The 25,394-nt window shown below is 46.5% G+C and overlaps 1 protein-coding gene across 6 annotated transcripts in view; it reads right to left on the reverse strand.

Annotated features, from left to right (window-relative positions):
- LOC147733351 (uncharacterized) overlaps window positions 1–25,394 on the reverse strand; it is a 679,639-nt gene that overhangs the window by 114,843 nt on the left and 539,402 nt on the right. Inside the window, exon 5 of one of the 6 annotated variants that reach the window (XM_086957959.1) lies at window positions 14,067–14,207. The exons of the other annotated variants lie outside the window; for them this stretch is intronic. Within the exon in view, the coding sequence (XP_086814085.1) occupies window positions 14,067–14,207 (141 nt within the window). The remainder of the gene's footprint in view (window positions 1–14,066; window positions 14,208–25,394) is intronic. 6 annotated transcript variants of the gene reach the window in all.

The following is a 25,394-nucleotide window of genomic DNA, read 5'->3' on the forward strand; positions in this document are numbered from 1 at the left end:
AGCAATACTCGTCCAAATGGTTTTTATTAAAGGTAAAAGTTAGGCATAACGCGTTTCGAGTCCCTTGACTCTTTATCAAATGCCAACAGCTACAAATGGGTTCGTTGCTGATTTTAAAGGAACGTAGCTTAAAACACTGAAGAGGGACCACAGTCTATAATGTTTCGGTTTAAAGGGGACAGGCATCAATGTTCGTGATGGTTTTGGATTTTCGCAGTTTATCTTTGCTTCAGATGTTAGTACATTCCTTGTTCAATTGTTATTAGTAACGCATTGCACAATGTTCATTGATGTGAGGTTACCTTTGCTGCCCAGTCTCATTCGTTCGGTTCTTTGAGACTGCAATTACCAGAATCCTCTTCACCTGTCCTCCATTCACTTTACCGGATTTCAGTGCAGATAATGGCAAAACTCCACTGAACACTCTGTGCGCTGAGTGCGAATCACGCAATAAAAGGGAAAATTTCCATGTCTCGGCCACTTTGTGCTTGTATAGTTTCGCGACCATTGATGTAGCAAGTCTTTTCAAGTGTCGAGCATGCCGTGCTTCAGAAAAGTCTTCCGCATACCCTAGCTGTTTCAAATTCCATTCGCCCGACCAAGGCGGGCCTCACATAGTGGCCTCATCCATCAGGTTAGTCTCCTGTCGCTTGTTACAGCCGGGGGGCACCCATAAGAAAAGCTTCTCGCTTCTGTCCATTTTCCTATATATATATATATGTGTGTGTGTATTTCTTCAGATTTACCTGCGCTTCCTCGCCATGCAACAGGGTATCCACGACACCATGAAGAAAGGAAATCCAGGCAAGTGCTTCTTTTTTTCAATATTTATTTCAAACCACCATTAGTGCAGAGACATGGACGGTCTGCGCGTCTTGTCACTACGCCTTCAGCTAGATAGAGCCAGCTGTGTAGATCGCCATTTTAAAGTGACAGGTGCTTATTACAGTCCCTTATTTGTTTTTACCCTTGTGCTCATTCTAGACTGCTGACCCACTAACTATTATGGTGGCATTCCGTGTCCACCATTTTTACATTTCAATAACTGCAAAGTACATTAGTGATCTTGTACAAGACGGTTTAAGACATAATGCGCCAAATATGTGCAATTGCATAGTTTCCAAAACAAATTGCAAGTACAGAAAAAGTGCATTCAATAATGAACTAGTTGGTACAATTTTGTTAAGAACCAAATATGTAAACATTTTCATTATGAGAGAGGGGGTGCTGAGATGGCAGCATTGGTACAAATGGAATCTCTAAAATTCATGCAAATAGTCTTACAGTTTTATCCATAAAATCATTGAAAGTTTAACCATAAAAAGCATATAATATATATACCTTAAAAGATAAAACCCCAATGACAAAAATGTATGTGTGAAGTTCAAAAAACCAACATGACTAAAACGGATTAAACAATTAAAACAATCTGGAGATCAAAGGGGAAATTACCATTCGGTGGAACTTCTTCTAAAAAAGGATGTACTTCAGGTATAGTCTTTCGTCATTTAATTGATAGATGTTTAAAGGAAGAGTGGTCAGATGTATTTAATGTTTTTTCATATTTTCAAAGATAAGATTCATAAAGTACAGTCCCTATTTAAAAAGGTACATCTCAACTCCTTATTATAGATCTCTGTCTCTAGGTTGTTTTAAAAAGAAGAGAAAAAACAAGAAGATAGCTCCATTCCCATAAATATGTCAAATCTCCATATCAATAGCTAAAGTGATAATGTGCATGAATAAATAAATTCCCCCCTAACCCCTCCTATATTTTAACTGTTCCACATGGATCTCTACGGTACAATGGGGTTTCTCATTATAAGATTGCTCAGATTGTCCCTTCGTTTTAAGAATGCGGGAGTTCAGTTCAATATTTCAGAGACATCATTGTAAATGTATATGGAGTTCCGCATCCAGATTGTGGCCGAAAGGATTCTTCTGTTCCTATTGCAAAGATGTACCTGGACTACATTTTGTTTAACTCCATTGTTCTGTCACCACCTCTATTTCCTGAAGGTACAATCTTAATACCAAAGTACCTCAACTCACGATAGTTGCTGGAATGGTGTTCAAAGAAGTGTTTCAAGATGGGGTAAGAAAATACTTTATTCTTGATGGCACTCAGATGTTGAAGTATTCTTAATTTCAGTTAGTTAATCGTACTCCCAGCATACTGTGTTTTACAGAGGCATTCTAATATGTAGACCACGTATTTGGACTCGCATGTTATGCAGTCCATGATCTGTTCCATTTTGCCATTCTGAATGTGAACGTCGATGTGTTCCGGCCATATTCACATGCCCTACATTTGGGACATTTCCAGAATCTCGGAGTAGTCAGCCAAGTTGTTTTCTTGGGATACTTGACTTCAAAATGACTGTGTGTCAATATGTCCCCTAGGGTTGGATTTTTTCCTATACGTCATGCTGGGACGTGATGATATTTTCTTCTTTAGTGTTTCATCCAGCATGAGTATATTCAAATTCTTTTTTACAATCCTTTTCAGTTCCTTGTTATCATTATTAAAGTCTACGATCAGTCGTATTATTCCCACATCCTCATCTTGTTCTGCCAGGCCTTCCTATTGAGACGTGAGCAAAGATTTCTGTGATTTCTAGTTGACCTTTGTTCTGGCAGTTCTAATTACCTCCAATGGGTACCCTCGCTCCAGAAAGCGGGCGCTCATCTTGTCAAGTTGTTGTTACACATCATTTGTTTCTAAGCAGTTTCTCTTAGCCCGTAACATTTGTCCATATGGTATACTCCACTTTAGATGTTGAGGGTGCCCACTATTTGCGTGAAGTATACTGTTAGCAGTCTGGCTTCCGGTCCAACCACAGCACCGAGACCGCCCTCATCGCTGCCACTGTTGACATCCGAGCCCTGCTCGACAACGGAGAAACAGCGGCCCTCATCCTCCTGGACCTCTCTGCGGCATTCAACACTGTCTGCCACCGCACCCTAGTGCAGCGCCTCAGCAACATCGGAATCCAGGAGAAGGCACTGGAGTGGATCATCTCCTTCCTCGCCGGAAGGACACAAAGAGTCCGACTCCCCCCGTTCAGATCCGAAGCCACCAAAGTCATCTGCGGCGTTCCTCAAGGCTCCTCGCTCAGCCCAACCCTCTTCAACGTCTACATGAGCCCCCTCGCAGCCATCCCACGCCAACACAACCTCAACATCATCTCCTACGCCGACGACACCCAGCTGATCCTCTCCCTCACCAATGACCCCGCCACCGCTAGAGCCAACCTACACGAAGGGATGACAGACGTAGCCAAGTGGATGATGAACAGCCGCCTGAAACTGAACTCAGACAAGACGGAAGTCCTCATCCTGGGATCTTCACCCTCCGCCTGGGATGACTCCTGGTGGCCCCCCGCCCTGGGCAGCGCACCCAAACCAACAGATCATGCAAGCAACCTGGGCTTCATCCTGGACTCCTCTCTCTCCATGACCAGACAAGTCAACGCCGTCTCCTCGTCGTGCTTCAACATCCTGCGCATGCTTTGTAAGATCTTCCGGTGGATCCCCATCGAGACCAGGAAGACGGTCACCCAGGCCCTCGTCACCAGCCGACTGGACTACGGCAACTCCCTCTACGCCGGAACCACCGCCAAACTCCAGAAGAGATTCCAGCGGATCCAGTGAGAGACCAGCAGTGGCTTCCGGTCAACAAGAGAGTCACCTTCCGTCTCCTCACCCAGGCACACAAAGCCTTACACAACCAAGGCCCAAGATACCTCAACAGCCGCCTCAACTTCTACGCTCCCACACGCCAGCTTTGATCGACCGGTCACGCCCTCGCCGCCGTCCCCCGCCGCCGTCCCCCGCATCCAAAGAGTCACCACAGGAGGAAGGTCCTTCTCCTACCTGGCCGCCAATACTTGGAACTCACTCCCGACCCACCTCCGCCTGACCCAGGACTACCTCGCCTTCAGAAAGCAGCTCAAGACCTGGCTGTTCGAGCAATAGCGGACCCCCCTCCCCAAGCGCCTTGAGACCCTCCGGGTGAGTAGTGCGCTATATAAATGCCTTGATTGATTGATTACCGGCAGTGGATTTCCAGTGTATTTTACTACAGATTTTGTTGTTCTTGATGAATACCTCCACATCTAAAAATGTCACACTGTTCTTACTGGTGGTAGATGTGAAAGTTAGATTGAAATCATTCCTGTTCGGTGATTCAATGAAGTTTTCCAATTCATTCTGTTCACCCTCCCAAATCACAAACAGGTCATCAATGAACCTAGTCCAGAATTTAATATTGGACTTATGCTTGCCAGTTAGTACATCCTGCTCCCATGCTCCCATGAGTAGGTTTGTGTACGTGGGAGCAAATGATGTACCCATTGCCGTTCCCTGTTTTTGTGAGAAGAGCTCACCATTGAATGGAATGGAATATGCACGTACATTGCGCATGGTTACCCGTAGGCATCCCAGCGCATTAGGATAACCAGAAATGTCATAGCCATTCAAGGGAAAAGGAAGTTTTTCAGCTCTTTCCTGCATTGTAGGTGGTTAGGTTCAAAACGGATCGATTCAGGGAGTTGATTCCATAGTTTTGACGCGTGTAGCGCAAATCTGCGCCCGCCAGAGCGAGCCCGGCGAATCCTTGGGACTGTCAGCAACATTTTATGGTTGGATCTGAGGGTTCGCAGTACCGGCAGGTGTTGAAACATCGGTAGAAGGAGCGATGGCCCATTACCAGTGAGGGATTTGTGTACAGTACACAAAGATTTGAACACAATTCTCTGTTGTACAGGAAGCCAGTGAAGCTGACGAAGTGCTGGCTTAGCAGAGTCACGTCTCGCCACCTTTAGCAGTAGACGTGCTGCGCAGTTCTGAACCAGCTGGAGGGTCTTAATGGTCCCCTGTGGAGCGCCCAAATAGATTGCGTTGGAATAGTCAAGTCGTGATAGATTGAAGAGCAAGATGTTATGAGTAAGGCAGTAGGATAACATCTCCAGGAGCATTGCAGAATGCTCCAAGAAACTCACTGATCTGATTTTGAGAAACTCTTGTACAGCCGCAAGTCTGTCATAATGTAAAATTGATGTGTATAAAGAACGCACATCTATTGTGGCCATAAGGAGCCCATCACCCCATTGGACACTTTGGATCTTTTTGAGGAAGTCTGTTGTGTCTTTTAAATAAGATGGCAATGATTTTACATAGTCCATGAGGAAAGTATCAATGAAGGGTGATGTTTTTACTAAGAGTGAGCCAATCAAGCGAACAATTGGTCTGCCGGGTGGTTGGCTGACCGACTTATGTACTTTTGGTAGGAAGTATATGGTTGCAATGATAGGGTGGTTCACTTTTAAGACATATACTCCTCAACTCGTTCCATTTTTGTAATTTGTTGTGGCACTCTTGTGTCCATGTTTCCATTGCGTTTTTATCTAGACGCTCACAGTGGTCATTATTTGAAATTTGTCTAGTTAGGATATATGCTTGTTGTTGACTTCAGGGGGTTCCCCTAGGACCCCCACCAGACCTAGGAGAGGAGGTGAGTAGGTATCCCTACCTTGCCCCCATATGTTTTTTAAACAATATATTTAGGGCAGAGGACTGAGTCCCGAGCCATAAAAACTTTGTTTATGTGGTCGCAGCCAATCAGATCTTATATCAAGATCTGCTGAATCTACACCAAATCACAAAAATTATGCTTTCTGGACCAAGATCTAGCTTTCTGCCAAATCTGACCCAATTCCTTTCAGCAGTTTCTTGCATTATCACTGTTCAATTTTCCTATGGAAAAATGAATCAGGGAAAACAAGTTTTGGGGGCCACTCCCTTTTTTCTCAGCCCCTGCTTGACGGATCACCCTGAACTTTCCAGGAAGAAGTTGAGGTGGATGAGACTTTTTGGTAAAGTTTTGTGAAGTTTAGTCTAACGGCGGAAAAGTTATGAGCAAACCCAAAAATATGTTTTTTCTATGGAAATGTGATCCTAAATATAACTACCCAGTGGAAACTGCCACACATTTATAAATATGTATATAAATGTATGCGTGTGTGATCAAATGAAACAGCCTCAGGGTCAGGCTGCAGGGGAGCCCTGTCTTGGCGTATGGGCTCTGCAGTCTCGATTCCCCCCTCATTAGATCCTGCTGTACTGATTGAATAAGGCAAGGTAGTGCAGCAGGCAACTCTAAGCAAGTTAAGTTGTTGTGTGTCCCTGGTTTGAAACGGCAGGTTGGAACTTGAGTCTGCACAACACTGTGATTAATGTGCACGTTCAGCTGATTCTCTCGCAAAAACAGGGATATGTATTTGTTTTAGCCGAAAGTGATGAGACATCAGGGTGGTCTTTGGAAAACCGGGACAGTCCCGGCAAATCCGAGATAGCTGGTCACCCTAGACAGCCACTATCACATGGGGACCAGAAGGCAATATATTTTTGCTGAAAGTGCTCAAGCTGTCCCTGCCAAATCACTTTTAGCAAAATGTTACCTGACAAGCATCTGGTGATCCGTATATATGGCAGGCATATTGCTGCCAGTCAGCAAAGTCAGGGCTCTCCCAACGTTGCGAATTGCCACTCCATCTGCTTCTCTAAATACAATCCACTAGGCCTGTGTCATTTTTCTAGCAAATGCACTTAATGTTTTTTCTACGACAAACCCTTGCTGGATTTTCATCCTCTTTGCAAAGGTGTAAGAATAGTTTTCCAAGTTAAGGTTTAGCTTCGCCCCTTCTGTAGTCCTTTAAATGCTACCCCATCCTGCCAGTCTAAAAAACAACAATACAAGTTGCAATTTGCCCTGCAAGTGTTACTGGTTTTCTTTGTGCAAACTTGAGGACATTAAAGTTCTATTGGATGATCAAAGGTCAAAACACAGCTTGGTCAACAAAATAATACATTCAATAAAAGTGAAGCATAATAAGCTCCAAAATCAAGACTAGAATAGAATAGAATGTTTGTTTCAAACCATGAAGGGTTCTCAAAAGTTAAATGTTTAGACAGCAAAAATTAAATTAGTATTGATTAATCAAAATAATAATGCGTAAACTACTATGTAGTTAGAACCAAAGTCTTAAAATTCAGAGGATGTACTAGTATGGGGTCACCACAATGGTAAGGCAGTTCTCTCATTTAAAAGAGTACTCTAAAGCTGCTTTGAGGAATAGCATGAACTCTATATATTCTGCACTTAAATTATATCACACAATTTTAATATTTGAGGCACCCACATACAGTTTTCATTAGACATTGCAATCAGGTTGTAATGAGATGATACAATTGTGAGCTTAATAGGTTCTCAGGTCTCTCACAATACAAACTTCTTTCAGTGTCCTAAACCGTCATTATCTGTACCAAGAAGAAATACAGAAATACTGGAGCCAGCCTGTATCCTGCAGGTGGATCTTGAAGTAGGCCGGACTAGCCGTAGAGGCAACCAGGCGTTTCCCCCGGTGGGCCGCCAGGGTGGGTCAGGTTTTGGGCCCCTGTGGGGCCGTTTCTGTTACCGGGAGCCTGCAATATCGCCCCCCTGTAACAAAATTAGCCGAAACCTTGAAAACAGCCCGGCCGCACCCCCTTAGCCCCCTCAAGGGCCGGCACGCAGCCTGCCAGGGCCAGTTTTGGTTCTCAGTCCGGTCCTGCTCTTGAATGAGCTATTTATTAAAATATTTCATGATTATCACAAAGAAAAGAAAACATTTCTCGCACATGGAAAAGAAGAAAAAAAGAATGTGTTCATTAATTAGGACTCCAGCTTCACCAAGAAAATGTCCATGTGTCGCAAAGCAAGATGGTCTACGTTCACGATGGCCAATCTAAACATAAATTAATATTTTATCTACAAATCACATTTGTGTGATTATATGTTAATGTTGTGTTAAGGCAAAACATTACAGGATGATTCCGATTTCGGACGGAAGGGCTCCGAACGTCATTCGGAGCCCTTCTGCCAGCATCGGAATGTGCCGGCTGGATTCCTTTGCGACTGAGCCATTCCGATGTGCTCGGTCGTAAAGGAATCAGACTTGGATTTCCAGATAGCTGACGACAGGCTCGGCGAGCCGTCCGCCGTCCGGAAATCCTTCAGTACTCCCCCAGCCGCCTCTTTACGACCGAGGGAGTATGATGGCAGTTTTTCACTGCCTTTTCATGCTGTTTTTTCCGGCATGAAAAGGCAGTCGCAAACTGTCTTTGGGGGCCCCCATGGGTGCGGAGCCGCCGGATGGTGGCCTGGGGGCACCTATTGTGCCCCTCTGTAGATCCCTGCACCCGGTGGCAGGCACCTTGGGGTGCCGGCCGCAGGGTGCAGAGATGAACTGCACCCCTCCATTTCACAATGCGGGCATGCATTCCATCCGGAATGCATGCTCCCATTGTGTGACATACGATTGAGACCAAACAGGGTTTGGTCACATCGTACTTGCAGGGCCGTAACCGACAACAGTAGATCGGTCGGTCACGGCTCCTGGCCGATGTCAGACGGATTCAGGTCCGTCCGACATCGGAATCGGCACCTAAATGTAAAAAAAAAATATACACCACTAATCCCTCCCTCTGGTGATTCTGAGCATCACCAAACAGAACAAGTTACTTACCTCTGGTAACATTTTTCTGAGGGATACAGTATCTACCTGCGGATTCCTCACCTTTTGAATATCCCTATGAGCCAGCATTCCTCAGAAACATTTCTTTACAGCTCTCCCACGTCGAATATGACATCACGAAGCCACGGCTCCGCATGCGTCTTCGTGTGATGTCATCAGAGCCATGAGAAGCCCTATCGGCGTGCAGACGTCAGTTCCAACCCGTTTTTTGTGTGCCTCCGAGACGAACCTCTGAAACCAACAGTACCTATCTGAAAGCACATGGTAGGTCTCAAGACATATATATATATATATATATATATATATATATATATATATATATATATATATATATATATATATATATATATATATATATATAAAAACATATATACACACACATATATATAATTATATACATTCATAAATATACATAGAATACACACTATACAAATAGCCTTTTTTTTTTGCATATACAGACAAGCAATGGGGAGGCAGGTGGGTCAGTGAGGAATCTACCAGCAGATACTGTATCCACCAGAAACAGTGGTATTGAAGGTAAGTAACTTGTTCTTCTGATGGAGACATTTACCTGTGGATTCCTCACCTTTTGAATAGAGTCCCCAACCAGTCCCACGCTATGAGGTGGGTGCCAGTCTGCCTATAAGAAACAAATCTTGCAAAACAGAACGGGTAAAGTGACATTCCCTCCTTAATTCGGAAGCTAAGCAATAGTACTTTAGTAGAATGATTTCTTATGCCTTCAGGTGGTTCCTTGTTACCACTGCGTAGCAGATCTTTATGCACAGGATGATCCATCTAGACAATGTCCTCTTATGCACTGTTTTTCCTTTCATCTTGCCACATAGCCAACAAACACTGATCGTCCAGCCAGGGATCACGAGTTATGTCCACATAAAAGCTTGCAGTCCTTTTAGGGTACAAACAATGAAGCCTTTCCTCCTCTTTAGATGCATGTGGGGGAGGATAGTAAGTAGGGTGATAGACTGGCCGGGTTTGGAAGGGAGTAACCATCTTTGGCAGGAAAGCAGCCAACTTATCTGCATTGAAAGCTGTGAAGGGCGGTTTCACACTTAATGCCTGCAATTCAGTAACATATCTAGCTGAAGTTATATCAATCAAAACAATTGCTGTGAAAGTAAGTAACCTTAAAGGACAACTATGTAAGGGCTCAAATGGAGCATCCATAAGGAAGGTTGACACCAAGTTAAGATCCCACTGAGGCATAATAAACAGAGAGGGAGGAAATTTTGTCAGTAAGCCCCTTAATAAACCTTAACACTATAGAGGACTTAAAAAGGGAAGGTTGGTCAGGTGAACAAAGAAATATCCTTTGACTGTTGTTCCCGCACAACCTTGCTGCACCAAGGAAAGAGCAAAATGCAAAATATCAGACAAATGGCCTTTTAAAGGGTCAATAGAAATTTCTTCACACCACTTACAAATTTCGCCCATCTGCCAGAATAAACTGACGTTAAAGGGTGTCTTCTGGCCCATAATATAACATTCACCACATAGGAAGGAAGAGCAAAAGAACTCAAGTTTCCCCGTTTAACTCCAGGCATGCAGGTGCAGGCTCTAGAGGTGGGGGTGTAGACTCTGCCCCTGAGATTGCTAGAGGAGGTCTGTCCTGTGAGGGAGATGGAGGGGAGGGTACAGTGAGAGGTTAAAAAAGGTCTGTGTACCACACCCTTCATGGCCAATCCGGGGGTATTAATATTACTTGAGCCCAGTATTGGCAAGTCTTTCTCAGAACCTGAGGAATCAACGGTATGGGGCGGGTGGGACTCGTAAAACAGCTTGAATTCCCAGTTCGATTGAAACCCATCCCCAGTGCTCCCTGCATCAGATACTGGAGGCTGCAGAATGGCCGACAGTATGTGCTCTTATGAGTGGCAAAAAGGTCTATCTAAGCTGCCCCACATAGCCAGTAAATGTTTTGTACCACTTCTGGGTGAGGACGCCACTTGTGATCGGCTGAAAAATGTTGACAGAGACTGTCCGAGCGTATATTCAGATTTGCCAAGATGCAAATCTGACGGACCTGAGCCCAGGACCAGAGACGCAGAGCTACTCTGCAGAGAGGTACGATCCCACTCTTCCTTGCTTATGTACCACATTGCTGCAGATTTGTCTGCTAGGACGTGAACTGACCGACTGCCAATGGAAGGGAGGAAGGCCTTGAAAGCCAGACCTATTGCCCACATTCCAACAGATTGATATGCAACAATCTTTCTTCTGGAAACCAAAGACCTTTGATATTCAGATCCCCCAGAGGAACTAACCACCATAGAGTAGAGGCATCTGTTATTACTGTGGCCACCGGAGGCAGTGGGTGAAACGGCTTTCCTTAAAAAAATTACTGCCCATTCCTCGCCACTGAAGATCCGCTGCAGTGTCTCTGGAGATCTGGACCGACTCCTGGAAATTCCCGCTGTGCTGAAACTACTGCCTGCGGGGGCAGCACTGGAGGGCCCTCATGTGAAGAGGTGACTAAAAAATGCAAGAAGCATCATTCCTAGCAGGCGCAAGACCTTCAGGACTGGAACCATAGCTCAGTTGGGAAACATCAGGATCATAGCCTACATGTTTTGAATCCTTTGAGGAGGGTAGGCTCTATTCCACGTGGTATCCAGTACTGCTGATGGGGTTTAGTTGAGATTTGGGCACATTGATCGAAAAGCCCAGGCTAAAAAACAACTGCCTTGTCAACTGCAAGTGATGCAACACCAACTCTGAAGTCTTGGCCTTGATCAGCAGTCGTCTAGGTAAGGGAACACATTCCCCACCTTCAGAGATGTGCCACAACCACCACCATCACCTTGGTAAAGACTTGAGGTGCAAAAATAAGACCAAACGGTAGGACCGCAAATTGATAATGTTGAGAGCCCACCGTAAAATAGACATATTTCATGTGTGACTGCAGAAGAGGGATGTGAACCTATGCATCCTGCAAATTGATTGATTCCATCTAGTTTTCCTTCTTCAGTTCAAGAAGCACCTGTGCAAGGTTCAGCATCTTGAACTTTTCCTGCCTGAAGAACCAGTTCAAAAAGCCTGAGATAGAGGATCTGCCATAAACGACTGTCCTTCCTAGGAATGAGGAAGTTCTGGAAATAGCATCCCTAACCCCGTTCCTGCTCTGAAACCAACTCCACTGCACCATTCTGAAGTAGGGTTTGGACCTCCTGTTGGAGAAGTAGAAGAAGTTCTTCTGAACAAAAACCTTGTTGGGGAGGAAAGGGTGGGGGAAACTCTTGGAAGCGTAGGGCCTACCCATTTTCCACAATATCCAAAACCCAAAGTTCAGTTGTTACAGATCTTCATTGAGGTAGTGTTGTAAATCAACGGCGATTAGGTTAAGCACTAGCAGAAGACATGTTTCGTTTGACCATTATCGTATCAAATGTACCGACTCCATCTTTAATTTGTAGCGGCCATTTTGTATGCCATATATTGCCATGTGCTCGCCATGCGCTTGGTCCGACCTCCTAGTTCATTGCGCCTGGAGTCTGCCCGGCAACAGGCTATTTTTAGCAGTCTCCGCTTCCAACATGTCCAGACATGCGCAGAAGGATCAGTAACCGTTACTTAATTGGTTCCAGATAGGAATGAGATCGGAGACTGGTAGCTCCGCCCATCTATTGATTGTGCCTTCTAAAATGTCCTTGTATGGACATAAAACTGCTCTTGTCTTTTGTGCCGCCTTTTCTTCAGCCACCTTATTGTGTATAAAAGGGGACAAGTGCTTCAGTTCTTTGTACTACTCGATACAATACTGAAGAGTGTTGTGTGGACTGTAGTACCACCTTTAAAGGTATGATAAACTTTGTTTTTGTATTTCCAGTTTCATTGCCAACTTCTTCCTAAGGTCCAAGGACTCTGTGCAGAGAAGGGTGAACCCTTGCACCAAGTAGGCTTAGCTGACGTTTACTTACTACAAATTGGCGCCTGACACGTGGAGCTCATCGACGACTCGGATGCCCAAAGGAGCGGTCGTGACGAAGGATTGGAATCTCGCTGCGGAAGCGTACACATGCCAGAGGAGACCCGAGTCTTGGCATCCAAGGCGTTTTTTCCTTTCTTTCTGATCTGACCATCCAGGTGGTGCCGATCCTCGACTGAGATCTCTTCTGTTGGCTTGCCGTGCAGTGGCCGTTTGGTCGAATTTAGAATATGGTCAGGGATGCCCGCCACCCCTTCCACCACCAATCCCAATGGTAGGAAACAGACACAGTTTGAACTTTTGGAAGGCAGGGGGGCCTCACGACTCCCCCGGCCGTATTTGTTAAAATATGAAACAAAATTTAAAACTTTAAATTAAAAACGTTTCATGTATCATGTACAAAATTCAACTTTCATTACACTTGATGAAGACAGGTATCCAGGCTAACCTTAACAAATCTCTAATACAAAGATTTTCCTAACTGAGTCTAACATCATGACATAATGCATTGCATACGAATTTTGTACATCATATCGTTATGGACCAACAGCAAGGTCTTAACCGGTGTCAGATCCCTATCACCAAATTTCCGCTCTCACATGTGAGTGGCGCATGCGCAGATGGCTTTACCCTCGTAGCCAACTGTAACTTCCCTTGTCATGGGGGCCCCCTTTCACTTGGCGCCATCTTAAGGACGTCCGAGTTCCCATGCGGGGTATCCGTAAGAAGGACGGGGGGGACTCCCCCCACCTTTCCCCGCACTCTCTTCCGCCGGAGCGGATATCCGGCCCCCGGGAAATTCGTGGGAGGTGCATATAGCCGTCTCCCCCTGGGAGGGTCCTATGGCCGTCTCCCCCTGGGTGGCCTATCCGTAATGGGTGCCGCCCCGCCGTGGGAGGGGCCAATGGCCGCCTCCCCCCAGGCGCTCCCATCCATAATGGGTGGCGCCCCCACTAGGGACCTTGAAATCACTGCTCACCGATCATGACCTTACCGCCACAGGCCAGATAGTTGACCGAGTATCTGGCCCCCCCACACCTCCTATAGGTCATGTCTCCTCAATCCCACTAGCCAAACTATCATGTCTCCTATCAATAAGTCATTCCCCACCCTGGACAGGTGTACCCCATCGTCTGAATAACAGTGGTCCCCCTAGATGCACCCATGAGGTATGCTCTGAAGATGAGCAGAGCGAAACAATTTCTTCATTTTATTGTTGACCCTCTTTACCGAATGGTTCAACACTGTTGTGGACAATCCACCCCTCCATACCCTTCTCGGAATCATGTGTGACCAAGCTATTGTGCACCCCGGGAGCGTCTTTGCTAACCAACTAACTGCTGAAAGTATGTGCTCGATTAAAGCTCGTCTGCCCAACCTTACCAAGTCATTGCCCCCAATGTGCACTATGACTACTGACGGCGGTGACCTGTGCCGCCCTAACAATTCTTCCACAAAACTTTGCAGTCGGTCAATACATAGGCCGGCCTTCCCATGGAAGGACACCCTGAAACCATATTCCTCAGATGTGTGGATCGCATCACCTGTCTTGAATATGTCCGCGGCACTCACGAATGAGTGGCCCACGACCCAGACCACTCGTCTTCCATTCCTTGTTCCTGAAGTGGTGGTCAGCTTATACTGGGCCGGTCCCAATTTCCGCCCTGCGTCACAGGCTCGTGAAACTGTAATCCAAACAACAGACAACAAGCGTGAGTGCACTTCTTCAGTAACTTACAACATGTGCAGCCGCACGTACCGTTTGAAACAATTCAACGACCAGCGGCCTAATTGTTTAACATTGTCTGCCCGCAGACCCCCAGCCGTTGCTTCTGTAGCGGCTCCTATCCTGAATGAATGAGTCCAAAATCACTCTGGTTCAAGCCCGCAGCTGCAATCGTGATCGCCAGCACCCTCTGGAACTGAAACTTTGTTAACGGGGTGCCGTCAGCAGGTCGCAGCAAGGCCCCCCCCCCCCATGTCGTCAACCTTTGTTTTAGGTAGGCCTCAACATGCCTCACTGGACAACAGGGACTACCCAGAGCGTTCTGCAACACAATGCTATTCCCCTGGGCCTCCTGGTCTGTCTTTGACCTGGCTATCGTGATCAGCAGGGAATCCCCCCTCACTTGCGTGTGGTCCCTGCGCAGACCCCCTTCGATATCCCTTTTGTTGGCAGCCACTAGTTCGCTTACCCGCAGGGCCCCTTAGAACGCCAACGCAAATGCTGCCCGGAATAGGACGACCTCACTAGGTGAGGAGCATGTCTCCTCTAGTTTAGCCAACAAGTAGGTCAATCTGTCAAAACCTATCGGGTGCCTGGTATTTTTGCGACCCTCTAGGCGCCGCCAGCCGCGCAGCGCCTTTCTGACTATAAAGGAATCCGTTGGGTCCCTAATCCCCTGGAGCTGAGCCATAAACAATATGGCTGCCTTATACCGACTGGCGGTTGCCACCAACCGGCCCTCCTCATGAAGTGCCACTAAAAACTGGGTAAAGGACCCCTCATGACCCCATCTATGCTCCCATGCAGGGCCCAAAAAGGCGCAGTACGAGCGGAACGCCCCTTCATAAGCTTTTCTTGTCCTGGGCACTAAACTGGCTGCCACAAGGTTTTGTAGTCCGGGGCGCCGATTTGCCATAATGCTTCGGGAAATGGCGCTGCCACTAGCTCCACTGAGGGTAAACAATCCCTGAAAGCCTGCATTTTGAAACGAGAGAGCGCATCAGCTGCATTATTCAGTACTCCCGGCACATGTTTTGCACTGAATTGTACATTTAGTCTCAAGCATTTCAACACAATTTCCTTCAACAATCGCAATATCCACTTGCAGCGTGCTGCCTGCTGGTTAATGCACTCAACCACAGTCATGTTATCAGACCAAAATATCACCGAGCGGTTTCGGAACTCTTCTGGCCAGGCCGACAACGCTACCCAGATGGGGAATAGCTCTAGAAAACCAATGTTGCTCGTCAAACCACTTGTTTCCCACCATGCTGGCCATTTCTGGGCCGACCATCGATTACCAAGGATCGCGCCAAACCCCACACTGCCCGCAGAGTCGGTCCATAAACTTAATTCTGCTAACGAGGCCGGGGCTTTGCTCCAGACTACTCGGCCATTGAAATCCGCCAGGAATGCCAGCCAAATGAGCATGTCCTGGCAAACCTCTGCCGACAGCCTCGTACGATGGTGCCCTTCCTTTAGGCCAACCATGGCCTGGGCAATCGATCGGGAGAAGGGGCGAGCCATCGGTATAACTCTCAATGCAAAGTTAAGCTGACCCACTGTTTGCTGTATATGGTGCAGTGTCACTTTGTCGTTCCGGAGACATTGCAACAAGGAGGCCCTGAATTTGGCAATATTCTCTGCCGGCAAACGGAAGCAACCCTGCACGGAGTCTAGTTCGATACCCAGGAACTCCAGGGAGGTAGTTGGACCCACTGTCTTACCTGGCGCCAATGGTACCCCGAAACCCCGCATGAGCACGCAGAAATCCTGCAATGCCCGTGCACAGCCCTGAGAGCCCGCCGGGCCGAGAAACAGGAAATCTTCAAGATCATGCATCACATGTTGGTGCCCTGAGGCCTTCGAGAATACCCACTCCAGAAATGAGCTAAAAATTTCAAAATAGGCACACGAAATTGAACAACCCATCGGCATGCACATGTAGTACTTCCACTGAAATGCAAAACCCAACAAGTGCTGATCCTGGGGATGTACTGGAAGCAACCTAAATGCAGATTCAATGTCTGATTTCGCTAACAATGCACCGGGGCCTAGGCGATTCAACATTACCACTGCGTCATCAAATGATGCATACCTCACACTGCAAATGTCTGCATCGATCGCCTCGTTAACGGAAGCTCCCCTTGGTGCAGATAAATTATGAATGAGCCTGAATTCTCCTGGCTCCTTTTGGGAACTACCCCTAATGGGGAACACACAAAATTGGCCGTTGGTGGTTCACCGAACGGTCCTGCAACCCGCCCCAAGCGAACCTCTTTTGCGATTTTTGTGGCGGCCACCGCCGGGTTGTGCTTAACGGACAGTTGGTTTCTGCATGAGAGGGCCCCCCGGAAATCACCCGCCGGGATCCTGAAGCCATACGAGAAGCCATCTCGCAGGATCCCAGCGGACACATGATCAGGGTATTTGTTCAGCCAGGGAGTCAAAGCCAGAATATCCACGGGCGATTGTTTGGACCTCCGAGGCACCGTGTCAATCCTGTTTGGTACCCCCTTTCCCTTCTGTACTATTGCCTCTGGATCAGCGGCTAGTCTCGGGTTGGGAGGTGTTACCACAACCTGCGCAGGCATGCCTGAACCTGCATGTTCCCTGCGGCCTACTACACGTTCCCTTGTTGAAACCCCAACATACTCCTCGCTTATTCCCATTCCCGCCCGATCTAGACTGAGTATCTCCCCCGTAGGTTGGTCGAAAGGGCTGTGAATGCTTCTGCTGAAAGGCCCTGAAGCCGTTTGCACTCGACCCTGATCCACCCGCTGAGCCCGGCAAGAACTGCGCATGCCAAGATACAGTATCCAAACAATCCCAAGTCAATGTTTCATTAAACTCTTTCACTTTTCTAAATGCCACGTCATACCCTTTCCATTCTTCTCCCCCATACTTCTCATGGAAGCCCGTGATCCTGCTCTGGTAGCAAGCAAGGTCTCCCAACAGTTCTGGTGTTCGCTCACCCATAATTGCTACAAAAATGGAAAAAGCCCTGATCCAGTTCATCATAGACTCTTCCACCCTGAATTCTGCCATTTTTGCCCTCCATACACTGGGGTGCCATAAATCCTTCTGAGTCTTGGCAGATTCTAACTCACGATTGTCTGTCAACAATGAAAACATATTGATATACTTGTTTGCCCACAACATTTCTTTAGTTGCCATAGGAACATGTTGCGCCAAGTATTCCCACCTTGAGGGTACAGCGCCCTCCCCCATTATTGGGAACGATCTCTTACCGGTCTCTGTTGTACCTCCGGTCGTGTCCGTCGACTTATTCCGATTTTCGACCGCGGCCAGGTTCGCCACCTGTGGAGAAATAGAAGGCACGTTTGCTGCCCCAGCGCCCCTTGTCTGCCTGAGCTGTTCGATAATCTGCCTAGCTTCTTCGGCTGGGTCTTCCACAGCCGCGGATCCCCCCGCTCCCTTCTTCAACCAGGGTAACACAGCCGCCAACTGGAGCGCTAGTTCGGGGGGCATTTGGTCGTTATCCAGCGGTGTGATAACCACAGGGATTGGCAATCCCCCATCCGGTGTGGGTACCGGGCTGGACGCTGGTGCTACTGGGACCAGCGGGACCTCCATCGGGACTGGGGCCTCGCTAGGACCCACTTTCCCCTTCTTCTTTTTCCCCTTATCCCCCCCTGGAATAATGTTTGGCAAAGCAGGCCCCACGATCCTCTTAGGTCGCCCTGAGGGCCCCGCTTGGGCCTCCACTTGTTTCCGGAGGGCCGCTAGGCCGCGACCCAGCTGGTCTATTTTACCGAATTTCCTGTCCATCGCCGGCACTTGGTTCACTAGTGTGCGCAGCATTCGCTCCATCTCGGAGCTCTTTCCACTCTTCTTACCAGGCATATCTGCGTTCTGTTTTGTCTCTGCCTGTTTTCCAGTAGCGACTCGAACTCCAGCTACGCCTTGACGACTGAAACAGAAAAAACAGCGATTACACGTTCAAAAACTGCAGCTTGTTCCCTTGAGGGCTCACGAGCAACGAGTGGTGCAGCCTTCAGAGCGCAGGAACAAGAGGACGCCTGCCTGGATTCCCGCGCCTTCTATCTTGCAGCGGGAAGGCAGGGCAGCATCCCCATCCCGCCCAGAAATGCACGGACTTGCGGGCGGGTGTTAGGACAACCCTTTTAGGCGGCGGGGCGTGCTCCAACCATGCCACTATGGGCATACCGGCCGGGACACGCCCCCCGCCCGCAAAGGTTTCCCGGGGGATCGGGGCACCCAGCCATACGTTCGGGGTGACCGAGAGGTCTCCTCTTTCCACTTGGCAGTTGGAGACTGGACCCTGTGAGTGGTAAGAACCGTTATATGCTACTTGCTGTGGGTTTTGGAAGCCTGTGAGTGGCAAGGCAGTTTTAGGATACGCTTGCTGTGGCAATTTTGGAAGGACTAGTCCCTGATGTGTATGTGTATGTGTATGTGTATGTGAAATTTATGTGTTGCAATACATATAGGCAGGTAATGAGGAGATTTTTCTCCATGATACGATTTTGATTTGAACGGCACAACGTATTACAGATACCTTATGTGCTACTTTGATTATAATATTGCATATTCTGCACTATTTGGCATGCCTGCTCTTAGCACACTTCGTAGGTTGTGCTGCTTTTGTGGAGATAACCGGTTAAAACTTGAGGAATTGCATCCGGCTCCCCCAGATTGGACGCCTCATCGAGAAATGTACGTGAAATATGGTCTTTCTTCTATAATGTACAGCACGTTGTGGAGGAAATACACGCGAAAGGATCCTGAGTTATGTTGGCCGAAGTATGGGTCATTTGATATGCGGAAAATTGAGTATGTGGAACAGTGTATGTTTAAGCGAAAATCTAGACAAGATATGTTTGAAAGTGTGCGAATGTGGGTGAAAGAAGTACGTGAGCGTGAGAAACGTGAACAAGCACTGATTGAAAAAGAACAACGAAAGAATGTGTATGAAAAAGCACAAGAATTAAGAAAGAAAGAAGCAAGAGTTGGAAGAGAGACAGGCAAAAGAGCGTAGGTTACAGATATCTGGCCAATATGCTGTTCGACAACCTCTTTATCCTGTCCTTAATAAACCGCAAGATGATTTTTCTTTATTAGATCGCCCTCCGCCTCCGTATATCGTCCCGTCCGCCCCATCCGGCGATGATGAGGATTCTGATGCTGATCAAACGAAACGGAGTACCGGCTCTATGATTTCGGTCGAACGGGCCGCTGAACTTAGGAATATGGCTCGGAAGTCACTTAAGGATACAGTTAAGGTTTCAGAGATTATAGAAACTCTTAAGGGGTGGCATGATAAAGAGCAGTTGTATTTTACTGAGTATTTTGCAGAGGAAGTTGTTGGATTGTTTCGAAAAGTGTCTCATGTTCTTGAACCTGATGATGTGGCAACTGATTGTAAGCAATTACGTAAAGGTTCTTTTCCTGCTTCCCAGGTGACTAATATCATCAGGCGATTGGTTAAAGTTCGAAACGATGCGCTTCGGCTACGAGAGGAGCAACGGAAAGCTAAACCAGACGAACGGACGGAATCGGTCGACGGGAAACAATCATCTATTTTTGAAACAGATAAGAACGTGATAGTGCACGCAAAGCCTATGCGAGAGGCCGCTCCTTTATACGTTCCTCCTAAAGGAACGGGAACGAGTGACGATAAATATTCTGTAGACGCTAAAGGGTATTTCATTTATAATTGGGTGTATACTCCCTGGAATAGAGCAGATGTTATGGTACTTAAAGCTGCGTTGCCTGACCCGCGTAAAAACCCTGCTGCCTTTTATGAAGAAGTTGAGGGAGCCTTAAATTCTTGTACCATGACGCTGGCTGATATCGATTTATTTTTCGGGCTTATATTGCCGCCCGATATGTGGCGCACTGTGCGTAAAGTCGATGATGGCACATCATATGGGGCGTTATGGAAAGAGATAGAGAGAGAAGATGCGGATAGGGAACAAGACAAAAGCCATGTCAATTGATTTTAGATCTTCCCGGTGCAATATTGGCTAAATTAAAAACAATTATTCCCCCCAAAAAGATTGATTGGACTATTTTAGCATCCTGCAAACTAAAGACAGATGAATCGGTTTCTGATTTTTCCACACGTTTTGAGGAAGCTTTCCATGATTTTAGTGGCCAGTCGCTAACGGACGATACGGGCCGACACTTATTTGTAGATAAGTATGTTTCGAATTTATTACCAGGAGGTAATGATAGAGGCGGATGAGGATTTTCTAACTCCTCCTCTACCCGTTACTCTTTGGCTATTGATCAATGCGCGTTTTGTAAGAAATGTGGACACTAGGCAGAGGAGTGCCCATTGTTGCGCTCACAGCGCTATGTCCGTGGCCGAGGATCCATGAGGAACCGCTTGGGGAACTCAGGTTTTAGAGGCGCTATGAATGATCGCGCTAGGTTCGATTCTAATGTGCGGGTACAAAATGGATCTAATGCTTTTGATAGCCGTAACCAATATCAAATGTCTGATTATGCGTAGCCTGAGTTGCGTTATTCTGCTTTTGCATAGGATTGCGTAGGATGGGGTAAGGAATCCGTTGAAGTTCCAGTAGATCAGAGGGGTCCTTATGTTACAGCACATGTTTTGGGTTCTATTGATCAGTTTCTGGTTGATACAGGAGCTACTCGTAGCGCTTTGTCTAAACAATTGGTTCCAGGGGCTCCCCTGTCTGGCTTAACGATTACATAGATAGGGTTCGATGGAACACCTTCCCCTTAGCCCATTGTCACAACCACTTGCGTTTCATGTTGATAAGTTTACTGCCCCATGCCCGTTTTTGCTTTCCCTGAACACACCAGATAATATTGTGGGTCTTGATATGCTCAAGTATTTCAGAGCCACAATAAGATGTTCCCCTGAAGGAGTGCATGTGATTTGGATGACAACCCCCCAAATATGGACATAGTTTGCATTGTTCAAGAAGATATTGCATTAGCTTCCCTGCCTGATACTCTGTGGGCCACTTCAGATACAGATGTGGGCCAGATGGTTATTCCACCAGTGCATATTAGTGTAAAGGAGGGAGCTGTGTTGCTGGGTCTGCCTCAATATCGAATTTCACAGGAGGGTGAGGAAGCGCTTACACAAATTGTACAAGATCTTATTCAAGTTGGGGTTGTTGAGGAAGTGCCATGTAACATTTGTAACAGTCCGATTCTCCCAATTTTGAAGAAAGATACTGATACTAGGATTTATCGATTCATTATTGATTTACGGGAGGTAAATAATATAGTGGTACCACAATATCCCGTGGTTTCTGACATCACAACACTTCTTACTTTAGTTCCTCCTACTGCAACCACGTTCTCTGTTATAGACTTGAAGAACGCTTTCTTTTCGATCCCTATTCATCCTGATAGCCGATATTTGTTTGGTTTCACTTTGAATAATCGATTGTATCGCTTTTGTAGAGTTCCTCAAGGCTATACTGAGAGTCCCAGTATTTACAGCCAAGCTTTGAAAAGACAACTTGATTCTTTTGTTCTACCCGAGGGTGTGGCGCTCATTCAGTACGTTGATGATATTCTGTTAGCAGCTGATACCCCCGAACAATGTGAGACATGCACGCTGTCTTTGCTTTCTTTCCTTGCTTTGCACCACCATAAAGTCTCCAGAAAGAAACTGCAGTATTGTAGACCAAAGGTAACCTACTTAGGTCACCTTTTGTCTAAGGGGGGGCGTGCACTCACATCAGATCGCATTCAAGCAATTCTAGACACACCAGTACCTACTACACAGAAAGGGGTTCGAGCATTTTTGGGTCTTACTTCTTTTTGTAGGCAATGGATATTAGGATTTTCACACATCGCTAAACCTTTGTTAGCACTATTGACGAAAGATACTCCAGTACCCCTCCCCTGGACAGATGAATGTAAGAATGCTTTTCGACAGTTATGACAAGCCCTTCAGCACCAGTGTTAAGTACTCCAGATTACACAAAGCTTTTTACATTGTATATACATGAGAGGGATGGATGTGCATTGTCAGTTTTAGTACAGACACACAGCGATAAGCAACGTCCTTGTGCATATTTTTTAGGAGTACTTGACCCCATTGCTCGAGCGTTGCCTGGATGTTTTCACTCAGTTGCAGCAACAGCTGTGTCAATACGCCACAGTGAAGGAATAGTTTTATCACATAAGCTTTTGGTGTTGGTACCCATGCTGTTGACGCCCTTTTGAATCAGACAAAGACGCAGCATTTAACTAGTGCTCGTTTGACAGGATATGAGCTGACACTGGGCCCGATTCACAGAACTAACTTAAGACAAAATCCTAAACTTACTACTTTTGGTATTCACAGAAGTTAGAATTTTGTCTTAAGTTTGTCTTAAGACAGACTTAAGACAGACTTAAGAAAGACTTAAGTTAGGATTTTGTCTTAAGTCTGTTTTAAGACAAACTTAAGACAACATCCTAACTTCTGTGAATACCAAAAGTAGTAAGTTTAGGATTTTGTCTTAAGTTAGTTCTGTGAATCGGGCCAACTGTTAGCTCCTCACATTACACTAAGGAGATGTGCAACACTAAACCCAGCCACGTTGTTGCCATTTCCGCCGACTCAGCCTGAGGCGGAAGAAACACATGATTGTATTTTTCTGACTGAGGAACAGACAAAGGGTCGCATTGATTTGCAGGGTACGCCCCTTCCAGATGTGGATGGAGAATTGTGGGTGGACGGATCTTGTCTGAAGTAACCGGATGGTACAACTTCAGCTGCATATGCAATCACTACTCTTCACACGATTGTGGAGACAGCTCGCATACCACAGTAGTCAGCTCAAGCAGCAGAACTGATAGCTTTGACACGAGCGTGTGAGCTTAGTAAAGGATTGTGTGTGAATATTTGTACAGATAGCCGCTATGCTTTTAGAGTGGCGCATGATTTTGGCCTGCTCTGGAAGGAAAGAGGCTTTCTGACATCACACGGGATGCAGATAATGCACGGTGAACTAGTGCATAATCTCTTGACTGCATTAACTTACCCAAAGAAGATAGCTATAGTGAAGTGTAGTGCGCATAAGAAAGTGACTGACAAGGTGGGACAAGGAAATGCTTTTGTAGATCGAGTGGCACGTGAAACTTCGATGCAGCCTGACACTACTTCCATGTATGTAGTGAAGTCACAATCTGAGCGGTGGCATGATGCTAGGAAAGAAGTATTATAGATACAGAGGACCGCTTCCAACAAAGAACGAGAGCAATGGTCCATAGATGGAGAGTTGGATGATGAAGGGTGTTGGAGAAACAAGCAGATGGAAGTTGCCTATAGCTTTCGTGCAACCTATGGTTCAGATGGCACATGGGCTAGCACATGTTGGAGCTTCAGAAATAGTGAAATTGCTTACGCAAGTTTGGGAGCATCCAGAGATTGCTAGCACAGCTAAGAGAGTAGTACACTCCTGTAGGATTTGCTTACGATTTAATCCTGGAAAAGGGACACGAACTCCAGCAGGAGGGTTTGCTACACCAACTGCACCATTTGAAGTTTTGCAGATGGATAATTTTCAGCTTGAACGCTGCAATAATTTGAAGTACGTCTTGGTGGTGGTATGTGCCTTCAGTAAATGGATTGAGGCGTACCCCACAAAAGACAACACTGCAATTACTACAGCAAAGGTGCTTTTGAAGGAATTTTTCCCTCGGGACGGAGTTTGTAGATTTTTGTGGAGCGATAACGGACCTCATTTTGTAGGGGACGTTATAAAGTATGTCCTGAAAGGATTGGGATTAAACAAAAGTTTCATGCAGTATTCCACCCACAATCAGCAAGTCTAGTGGAAAGATACAATGCAACACTGAAACTGAAATTAGCTAAAATACAGGCTTCTATTTCTCTGATTTGGCCAGATGTGTTGCCACTGGCATTGTTGTCAATTAGATCTGTACCTCATTCTCGGACGGGCCTTACACCTTATGAGATTCTTTTTGGCCATCCCATGAATATCTGGGGAATTCCTAAACCAAATTCTGTGTATGATGTACCTTGTGTCTTAATGAATAACTATTTGGCACAGTTAACGGATAACTTGGTTTCTATTCATCAACAGGTGCAAGAAGCACTTCCCGACAGATACACAGGAGAAGGCCACAACCTCCGACCTGGGGATTTCGTCCTTCTAAAATCCTTTGAGAGGTCGAGCAGTTTGGAGCCGAGGTGGCGTGGACCGGAGCAAGTGTTACTTGCCACAAGAACTGCTGTTCGGGTGACCAATCGGAAGAATTGGATACACGGGACCCACTGTCGCGGAGTACTTCCGGCTTTGGTGGAGCCTGCTGTATTGACCGACCACCGGGAGGTTCTGACTGCGGAGAAAGGGCGTGCTGTGAAGCCTGACGGATCTGAGGAGTTCTTCCCGGACCAGACAGTCCCTGGAGCAACCAGATATAATTTGAGGCCGAGAGAGAAATCTGCAGCATTGTGAAAGTTGTCAGAGCATTCCCTGGGTCAATGAAACGGAGAGCTGATGTGGCAAGGGGGGGGATCAGCCCTGCATTAGAGTAGTGACACCCGTCTTGGCCCGTGGTGAAGAAATCAGCGGCTGCCCAAGGGGTAAGAGCTCTGACAACTACTTTAGTTTCAGGAAGATTTGTTTTGTGCCGCGACTGAGAATGGAGAAGAAGGAGATTTTTTGTGTTATAGGGTTTGTTGTTGCCTTGATGATCGTGGCGGCGTTAACATGGTCTGTTGAGGAAACGACTCCTGCGTTGTTTGTTGTTACTACACCTGCACCAGAGGAGCATTATTTCTTTACGCTCCCATATCAGGAGTTGAAACATCGACAATCTTATTTGAATAATACATTTGTTCAAATGTTGCATCATACCCACATCGCTACTAATGCAACAAACTGTTGGATTTGTGGGATGATGCCTGCACATCAAAAGAAAGGTGGTACACCATTTATACCTCTCCCTTTTTCGCATAATGGCTCTTGTCGAGCCTGGTACACTTTGGTCTTTGCGACTAGGAAGCCTACAGTGGGCAGACTGCTTTTCCGGTTGAATAAAGAGTGCCATCAGGACAAAGATGGGTATCCTCAAGCGAATGGAACTATATGGGAGTGGGAAGAATATCGACTGGACAATGTTTCAACACCGTATATCTTCACTAATACAAGAG

The sequence above is a fragment of the Lissotriton vulgaris genome, chromosome 2_1 (genome assembly GCF_964263255.1).
Source record: "Lissotriton vulgaris chromosome 2_1, aLisVul1.2, whole genome shotgun sequence".
Taxonomy (NCBI): domain Eukaryota; kingdom Metazoa; phylum Chordata; class Amphibia; order Caudata; family Salamandridae; genus Lissotriton; species Lissotriton vulgaris.